Source organism: Ovis canadensis, chromosome 15, assembly GCF_042477335.2.
Source record: "Ovis canadensis isolate MfBH-ARS-UI-01 breed Bighorn chromosome 15, ARS-UI_OviCan_v2, whole genome shotgun sequence".
Taxonomy (NCBI): Eukaryota; Metazoa; Chordata; class Mammalia; order Artiodactyla; family Bovidae; genus Ovis; species Ovis canadensis.
This window is the reverse complement of record NC_091259.1, coordinates 68,432,646-68,442,277: the sequence shown is the minus strand read 5'-3', so window position 1 is coordinate 68,442,277 and position 9,632 is coordinate 68,432,646. Positions and strand designations below refer to the sequence as shown.

The 9,632-nt window shown below is 48.6% G+C and overlaps 1 protein-coding gene across 3 annotated transcripts in view; it reads left to right on the top strand.

Annotated features, from left to right (window-relative positions):
• The first annotated feature begins 896 nt into the window (after positions 1–896).
• MPPED2 (metallophosphoesterase domain containing 2) overlaps positions 897–9,632 on the top strand; it is a 209,560-nt gene continuing 200,824 nt past the window's right edge. The window contains exons 1-2 of one of the 3 annotated variants that reach the window (XM_069553526.1): positions 897–1,547; positions 7,230–7,478. In XM_069553526.1, coding sequence (XP_069409627.1) covers positions 7,351–7,478 — 128 coding nt within the window. In that variant the 5' untranslated portion in view covers positions 897–1,547; positions 7,230–7,350. Of the gene's footprint in view, positions 1,548–2,617; positions 3,436–7,229; positions 7,479–9,632 lie in introns of those variants that run through there. The other 2 variants (XM_069553528.1, XM_069553527.1) reach the window with 2 other exon arrangements.

The following is a 9,632-nucleotide window of genomic DNA, read 5'->3' as shown; positions in this document are numbered from 1 at the left end:
GCCTCTCTCCCTTCCTCTCCTGACCCTGGAAACCAATTAGTCTCCACACAGAGGCCACAGACCAGGTTGCAATGGCTCCTTTTCATTTTTAGGGGATATAATTTCAGCCAGGATGTCTAGTCCGTTGTCACATAGTATACCTAGCACACTTCACCCTCTCACACACATCCACTGGATTTCCCTTTGGAGAATACCTAGATTTTTGAGTCTGACTCCTGGGAAGGAATTAAAGCTGGTTGGCATCCAAATCCTTCAACTCTGACAATGGCATAACATCACAGTGTCACCTGTCTTTCACAGTCAATGCCATCAACCAAGTTTTCTAAAAGCCTTCTCTTCCTTGTCCTCTGTCTTCCAGCATCTCAGCGACTTTTCCTTTTCTTACGTTGTATGCATACAATTCTGAAAATCTTTTCTTCCATAATCCAAAGCAGCAGGGGGAAAAAGGGGCAAACGGATTTTTACTATGTTTTTGAACTGCTTATCCTTCGGGGGAAATGTGCCCCAAAGACCAAAATGTTAACACTTAGACTCTTTGCCTCTTCTCACCTCCCTAAATTGAACCTGGAGGTGAAAGAAATTGTCAGCTGGGTTGGCCTTTTCTTTCTCAGGAACAACACTGCAGAAAGAAAGAGGTGTGTGTGCATGCGTGTGTGTGTCTGTGTGTGCAGAAAAAGGTGCATAGCTTTACCCCCATTAAAGTCTAAGCTCTGAGACGGGAGGAGACCCAGGGTCGGCCTCCCCCGTTTCGGCGCAGTGCCCGAGCCGCTCTCCTCGCCCCCAGGCAAGCTCTGCGCCCTGGAGCTGTGCCAGGACTCCAGACCGCGCCTGGCAGGTCGGTGGGTGGGGGGGCCTGGGCCCTGGGTGTTCCCTTTGCAGAAGACGCCCATTTGGAGGGAAAACTCCCTTTATTTTCCTGGGGCTCCGTAGCCCCCCTCCTGTCTCCTATCATTTTTACGCTGATCACACTCTTGATGATGAACTTGCAGCTCAGCTTCCTGCCGCCTGCTTGACCCGGGAGCACCAGTAGGCTACCGGCCTCGCCCTTAGCTCCCGCCTCCTCTCGCAACCCCGGGGCCTCGGGGCGCCAGTGGGGGCTCCAGCGGGCCGGGGCTGCAGCAGGGGCGCGCGAGGGCGCGGGGTCCCGCCGGGGAGCGCGCACGGAGCGGCGCCTCGGCCGCCCTGCTTCCTGGAGCTCTGCTCCTTTGACCCCAGTGGCAGTCCCTGTCACTGCACCGCTCTCGTTCCCTCCGGCTCGCCGCGCCCTCGCTCCCTCTCCTCGCCCCCACGCTCGCTCTCTTCCCAGATCGAGGCTGCTCGGGTCCTTTCTCCCCCCGCCCCCTGCCTCCCTCTCGCGCCGCGCCCCCGGCCCCCCGCCCCAGCCCGCGGCGGGACCTTCGGGGTCGAAGGTTCTGGCCCGCCCGCGCCCCTCGCCGCCCCCGCGCGCCCCCCGCGCGCCTCCCGCCGGCTCCGGCTGCTCCGCGATGGATCGCTTGCTCGTCGGGCGCTGAAGGCATCCCCGGGACCCGGAGCGCAGCCCGGGAAAGGTAATCCGCCCCGGGAAGGGAGGCGGAGGGCGGGGGAGGGGGAGGAGGCGGCCGGGCGCCCGGTGCCGCGCGCGAGAGGAAGGGAAAAAAATGCACACACAAAGCGGAGCCCGGGTGAGAGGTGCCTTGTCAGAGGCGCGTGCGAGGGGCTTGGAGGCTGCGGACCGCGGCTGCCCCGGTGCCCCTGACAGTCGCTCGAGTCGGCGCTTTCCGGGCAATTCGGAACCCGAGGAGGGTTTTTTTTCAACCCCCGGAGCGAAAGCGAATTCTTCTTTAGGAGCTGTCTCCCTCCCACTCCCCATCTCGCCCCTCTGCCCTTCTCCCCTCCCCCTTGCCCCCGTCCTCGGCCCCCGACCTCCCGGGGTCCCCACCTCGCCGCTCCCTCCTCCGCCGGGCTCTTTTAGCAGCGGAGGAGGGGGTGTAGGCGAGGGGCAGCGGCGAAAGCCGGGCGGCGGGGATGGGGGTGGGGACGAGGGCACGGCGAGCTGTTTACTAGAAAGTCCCGGGGTTCTGTGTTCGAGCCGCCCGGGCCTAGGCCCGGGTGCATTGTGTTGGCCCGAGCCCTGGGCGCCAGCGGCGGCCGGAGCGAGGTGCGGCGGCCGGGAAGGCGCCGCGCAGCTTTGTGCTGGGTCTGCGCTCCGCGGCCGCCCCCGGGCCGCCTGCGCGCGCGCCGCTCTCGCGCGGGGCCGTTTCTCACCCTCTCCCAGCGCTCCAACCTGGATCTCCCCCGCCGCCTCCAGTCTCCGCTATCGCAGCCTGCAGAGCGGGCCAGCGACCGGGGCTGGGCGGCAGGGGACGAACGGCCAGAAAAAGTAACCGTTGTCGCTCGATTTCTTCCCTCGGGAGGCAGGAGTTTCTTTGCTATTTACATGTAACAGGGTTGTCTTTGCAAAACCTTTGAATTCCGAGGTTTTGCGGCCTAGGAAGGGGGCATTTTTCCCGGAGATTGGGGAGGGTATTAGAATCCACCAGCAAGGAAAGAAATTAAGGATGCCCCAGTGGGCGGATTTATACCACACCCCTCCCCAGGACACCCCAAATTAAGTGCAAATGCAGGTCTTGAAAAATGTGTAATTGAGATGCTGCAAACACACACAAACAGGTCAGCGTGGGGAAAACAAAACAAAACAAAACTAAGTTAAAGAAAAGATTTCCAAAGAGGGGGGTGGAAATCCGTGGCCTCCACACCCCCTTCGAACGTTCGCTGGATCCCTCCCTTTCTTTCTCTGCCGCTCCAAGGATGCAGCCCGGCAGCTCCGGGGCAGAGAGCAGGGAGGCGCCGGCGGCCCCGGGCGCGGGTTCGGCTCTCAGGATTCGGGGATGCCAACGCGCCCTGGAGGCTGACGTCGGGGGCGTGGGGCTTTGATGCTCGAGCGAGGATGGCGCGGTGTCAGAGCCATTGGCCGCCGGTGGTCATCAATCAGTTCGGGGCTGGGGAAGCGGTAGAGAAAGAAGGACTAGCGCCCAGCGGAGCCTGGGGCCGCGAGCACCAGCGCCAACAGTGCCGGCCGCGGCGGAGACGACGGCGGTGGCAACGAGGGACTGAGCGAGTAAGGCGAGCTGGTGCTCCAGGAAAGAAGGGGGAGCTGTAGCCCGGACAAGCCGGCCGTGAGCCGGGAGGGCAGGGCGCGCGCGAGAGTGAATGAGTGTGTGTGTGTGTGTGTGTGCGCGCGCGTGTGTGCTTGTGTGGTTGCTGACCCCCCCCCCCCACAACTGCCCACCGTAGATTTAAAACAAACACACCAATCCAAAGTAGAGAATTCCGCACCCCCCGCCCCACCATATATAGACTCCACGCGTTGCCAGAGGCGCGTGAGAAAAGTCCTGCCCTTTCTCTCCCAAAGAATGTGCCAGCCGGGTGTCCGAAGTGCTGGAGACAAGTTCAGGTGTAAGTGCGTTGGGAGGGAGGGCGCTCTGTGGACAGAGGGCAAGTGGAACTTTGTGCATCCGTCTAAAAATCTTGGCGGAGAAACCGCCCGGAAGGCTTCTGGGCATCGCTCCGGGATACAGGGATGAGTAACATGGAAATAAAAGAGTAAGGGCGTAAGTTGAGAAAGCACTCGATCTGTGCGGCAGAGGGAGAAGAGAGCGAAATTTGGCGGAGTTGGAGCGGGCGAGTTCCAAAGTCCGGCCAGGAGGTTGGTCGGACGATCTTCTTAGGGGCTAGTGAATAAAATGAGCATCCTTGTTTAAACGAGGAAATCACGGGCTCCTTTCTCATAGGCTGTGCCGTGCGGTGTTCGGGTAGAGAGGTCATGAGTTGTTGCTTTGAAACTTTTGGTAAATTGGACTTCTGGTGTCTAGGAGGTGGAGACAGTTATTTAATTCCTCAGCTTTTAATCCTTTCATTGCCAGCAGACTTTAAAAGGATTTCCCACTAGATTCCTAAAAAAAGAATATTGGAAGTTGCACAGCTTAAGGCACAGGAGAAGTGATTGCTGTCTAGGAAATGCAAAATGTGCTCACATGATTTTTTTTTTTTAAGAGAAAATCAAAGTAGCACTAACATGAATGTTTGGTAATGTCAGTCCCTTTTAGATTTTTCTTTAGGATTGCTGGCATTTAGCACTGGGTTCCTTTGTTTTGTAAAGCATATGTATTGAAGTGTAAAAATGGAAATTTAAAAAAGAGTACTGCTTTCTTTAAATATTATACATAAAAAATAATGTGTGTGATGAGGATGAGGTGCTCCAAAATCTTATCATTTGGAGGGTTTTACTGCCTGTATGAAGCAAGGGGATGCAGATTCTTAGTAGTTTGAGGCAGTGTATCATTCTGTCTTGTTTCAAGCTTTTTCCAGGTTTCTCAGATTAGAGGAGGGAGTTTACAATTAAAAAAAAATGCTTTTCCCATGTGTTGGCGTTTCATATTCTTGAGATATGATTATCCTGTGATGTGAATGGAGGTGAACATAGCATTTTTAAAAAATAAGCTTTTTCTTGACTTGTCTGTAAAGGTTCCTGTGAAAGTTTTGAAGCTCTCTGCCTCAGTCTGACATTTTCTTCAAAGGACTCCAGATTAAAGAAGATAGACGCTGCAGGTGCACTGTTTCGATAAAACATTTGAAAGAGAACATGGTAAAGATGAATTCAAATGAGGTGCCAGCCACCCATTTACCCTTTTGAGTTACAGGGGCCTGTGCTTGCTGATGAAAAGATGTTCTATTTGTCTTACTGCAGCAAAGGTGCAAAGAGGCACAGATCTCACTTGATAGAAAAGGCAATCCCATGTTGACTGTAGGATATAGTGGACCATATAAGAGTGCAAATTGATCATCTTCTAAGTTCTTATCTGGACTTCAAATGGTAGGGTCTAATGCTAACTACTGTAGGTCATTACCTAGATATTTACATAATAGGTATGTATCTTTCATTTCTAGGCCATTTTGCTGAGTTTAATTAGTGAGTTTACTCCAGGAACATTTAAACTGTTTCTGGCTCCGGGTGCAGAGATTGTTACAGAGAGGTCACAGTGGTCTAGACATGAATTTTATTTCCTTTGCTTCTTAATGTTCTGTATTTCACACAATGGACATTGATGGCAGGAACGTAAGAATTGCCATGTAATTTTTACACCACTCTCTATGCAAACACTAAGTTCTCCAGTCTGAAAATGTGTATTTTTCCCCCTCTGTGCTTTGATGGCTAGCATTCTTTTTAATGACAGTCATTTCTATAACAGGAAGATGTTTTCATTTGTATTTACTTTTCAGCATGTCGCAATTATGCAGTTTTGCGCTTCATTCGTGTCTCGGTACTTTGTGTCTCAAAAGAGAATTACAGTACTTAGAACAGGACTGCAATTTGAAGCAGGTGTTGTGTTTTACTGTTATGCAAAATAACAGTAAAATATAATTGTGGGGGAAATTAAGGAAACAGCTGCAAACTTGGTATGAAAACTGCTACATTATGATTTGTAAGCAGTTCTTATAGATATCTTACATCAGAGAAGCAGGCAAAGATTTTAATTTCGTTAATCCTACTGGCCTGGTTGTCTGTCAGCCAGGGCTTAGAGGACTCATACCTCCCATGAAGTCAGGAAGAAGAAAGAGAACCCAAAATGACACTTTGTTTAAAATGCCAGTGCAGGAGGAATTCATGTCTTGGCAGCCCCATTGTGTGTTATGAACATAGGCAAGGTGGGTGTTATTTAGCTTGCTTTGCTAATATGAAGAAGGCAATGATTTGAGTAGAAGGCTGTGGAATTTCTTCACTCAGCTAGCATATGGAGGACTACACAAGCCCTGGGTTGTAAAATAATAAAATAAATGGCCTATGGCAAGCCATCTGCCTTTTGCTTGATATTTAAGGTGTTTCATGCCAAATTTAAATCTAATCTTATTATTCTAAATATTTTTATTTGAGATAGCATCTAAGATTCCCAGAACTTAATGGTGCACATGGTGAAAGTATTGTAATGCAGAGCGCTTAAAAGTTAGAGAGTGTGGGTTAACCCAAGGGTATCCAAGGAGCATGCTGTCCCTTTCTTTAAAACTTCCCTGATCAATTGCAACAGCTTAGAGGCAGTGATGGGCTCTGCTCAGTCTTTGCGCACTGCTATAAAAATAAACATCCTCATTTCTGAACCCAGCGCAAGAAATAATATAGTGTCTTTTATACAAATAATCAAAATGAGCTGAAAAAGATTTTAAAGGATGAAACCAGCTACTGAGAATTATTGCAGCACCAAGCAGGAGTGAGGGGTTCCCTTGTAGCTCAGCTGGTAAAGAATCTGCCTATGATTCAGGAGACCTGGGTTTGATCCCTGGGTTGGGAAGATCCCCTGGAGAAGGGAAAGGCTAGCCACTCCAGTATTTTGGCCTGGAGAATGCCATGGACTGTATAGTCCGTATGGGTACAAATAGTCAGACATGACTGAGCGACTTGCAAGCAGGAGTGAAGCGGTAGATTCAATGGCCACCCTTCTTTACTGCTCCTTCTGGTCTTTAAGAGGCTGGTAATGAATGCATCCAAAATGGTGATCCAAGCCTGGATGTGTTCAACTTTCCCTTGAGTAACTGGATGGTTTTAAGAAACTATGTTACATGTAGCAAGAAGGATTTGGGTTAACATAAAGTTCTTGGCTGGAGTGGAATCCATATGTATACCATGCTTTTAGTACCTATGTATTTTGGAACCACTGAAAAATTATATGTGATATGTGCATATATTATGTGTGTATCATAGTTACACACAGGTATCTGTGATGAACACAGCATTTTAAATTTACATTTGACATTGTGTTTTATGGCTGTGCTAAGCACCGAGGTTTCAAATTATTCTGTGACACCAACTTTGTACAGACCAAACATTCCAATTAGCAGGGAAGGTTTGGAAGACTCTCCACTTCGAGCTCCAACCATTTATAGTTAGACACCATGGCAACTGTGGATGTGCCCTTCCGTAATTCACGTTAAGTGGCATAATTATAATTAAAGAGGAAATCTTAGTTTGAACACCATTGAAATGGTTTGCTAGCAGCCACCCGTGTCATTTGGAGTGTCATGTCCATTCTGAAGTACGTGCTGGATGGAGAGTTGGGAAAGGTTTTGTCCACGAAGCGACCACACAGATTAAGATTTTTCCTGAGCCAGTTTCACATCCAGGTGTCACATCTGACATTGTTTAGAACATCCTCTTTTTCTTTGTCCTCATTTTTTTTGTTTGTTTTGTTTTTTTCCAGAAACGCAGAGCAGTATTGATGAGTAGATCCTTGGGTTCAGAGGTTGGCTGAAACACACCATGCCCACTTCCATCCTTCGCTCTGGAAAGTTGTGAATTGCTCATGCCTATAGAGAGGAAGGATGGCACATGGGATTCCTTCTCAAGGCAAAGTTACCATCACGGTGGATGAGTACAGCTCCAATCCCACCCAGGCATTCACGCACTACAACATCAACCAGAGCAGGTTCCAGCCGCCACATGTACATATGTAAGTATCACTTGTGAACTTAAAAAAATTAGCCATCAGGGTATTAGAAAGTCGCTAATGACTTGGAGAATAAAAGATATATGCTTCACCAAACAGATGGGTTATCTGTGGTTCCAAGTACGGCTCAGAGGAATCCTCCGTGTCTGGGTAATGCTGCACCTTTCCAGAGTATGTACAGTCGACCATAATTTGCTGTTAGATCTTTAGAGCCCTCATGGGGTTGCCTGCATTTTGTGGCTAACAACAGAGAGGTTCAGATATTCACCTAATGTCACACAGCTAATTTTGGCAGATTCCCCTAATTCCTAGTTCAGTTTGCATTTACCTTGCATTGCTTGCTTCCCTGATGAAATGTCCTTAAAATTTCTGTAGTTTTTTTCCCCCCCATAACTCACCCCACCAGCCCTTTACATTCAGCTGGGAAATAGGCCTAATTGGGACTAAGTGTCCAGCCACTGCTAAATCTGTTGTCTTGCCTGTTGCTCATAGAACGTGTGCAGCATGCTGCTGGATTTGAACAATATGGGGAACAAAGGATTAAGGGACAGTGGGACAGTGGGTTCTAGGAATTGTACTTTTCCCTCACTCCCTAATACTTTTTAAGCCCTGTCTCGGTTTAAACTGTTTGAGGAACAAAGTGTGGGAGAAATCCAGAGGCAAGGATTTTGCAGCACCTGGGTGCACACCAGCTTTTTTTCTGTTCCTCTGCTACAGGATGTGCTGGGCTTTCAGCAGAAGGGTCAAAAGGTCACCATCTCCCTTGTTTATTCAAGGCCTGGTGCTCATTCTCTATTAGACCCTTCCAATGTCTAACATGAGTCTTTCATGGTAGGACTAAACCCCTTTGAAAAGCATTGTATAGTCAAGAGAGAAAGGAGGTTAGGGATCTGTTGACTGATTTTGCCATTCCTGGCAAAACTGAACTCGGGGCATGTCCAAGTCACAAGCTCTTTTTTTAAAAGTGATTGTTTTATTTCGGCATTAAAAAAAAAAACCCAGGAAGTCCATCTCCCTCCCACCACCAACACAGACACACACACAGATACATGCAACCCCTCTCCTCAAATTTACAAACACTAACCAAACATAAAGATCTTTCCCTTGACTGCCTGGATATTGTCATAAGTACTAGGATGTTGCTTTGCAAGTTTGCATATTCTGTAGAGCTACTCAATTATCTATGATAGGATTTCTGCAAAAAAAAAAAAAAGAAAAAAAGAAATAGAGAAATCCTTGCAAATGGTTAATACTAAACTATTTCTAAGATTTTTATGCTCTCTTTAAATCAGGATATGTTCATCATAATGAAGGTTTCCTAACTTGGTTTTAAGGAAAAGTTTTTAAGGGAAAGACTTCTTTGTTAAAATGGCTTTTCTGAACAGTAACTGTGTGTTCATTTCAAATATTCCTTTTATTCTTCTGCTTCTAATAATTGCTTTTCCTTCAAATATGTTATAGAATGTGTGCAAACTGGACTTAGGAGTCCTTGAGCTCTGCTTTGCTGGTGTAACATTTCTATTAAAGAATGGCACAGCACTTTGTGGATTTTCGTTTCCTTCCAGGCAAAAGAAAGTATGTTTTGCCCCAGATTCTTTGGGAAACGACTGACAGGGAATCTCAGCTTAGTCTTTGCTTGTTTGTAGCCCTAAGATTCCACTGGTGAACTGTGAATGCACAATGATATTTTAAAAATCATGTAACCTTAGAACTGATGTACATGATCCAGCCATGAAAAATTTGAAGGATCAAATTATACCTTTTATGAAAACAAGGCTTGAAAAGTGGAGTTTGCAGTGGCGGCCTGGACAGCTGTGTAGCCCTCTTGGCAGACTTCTCCCAGGGAGTAGTAGTTCTTCCACGGTTAACTCCAGCTGCCCTTTGCACCTTCATCACCCGTGAACAGAAGGTGCAGGTGGAGGGCTTCCCACGTGCACCTTTTGTTCCAGCCATGCCTGCTGGCACCCCGTGGGCCTGTCTGTCCTGGTGCCATTGCCTTCACTGTTTCTCACAGCTTAGACGTTCACATTTCAGCTCTGCTGAGTCCATTCTTGGCCCTCTGCATCTAGGAAACCTCTTCTCTCTTCCCCAGTCCAGAGGGACTATGCTCATCCACCTCCCACCTCCACCGACATGACATGTCTCATCACTTGATAT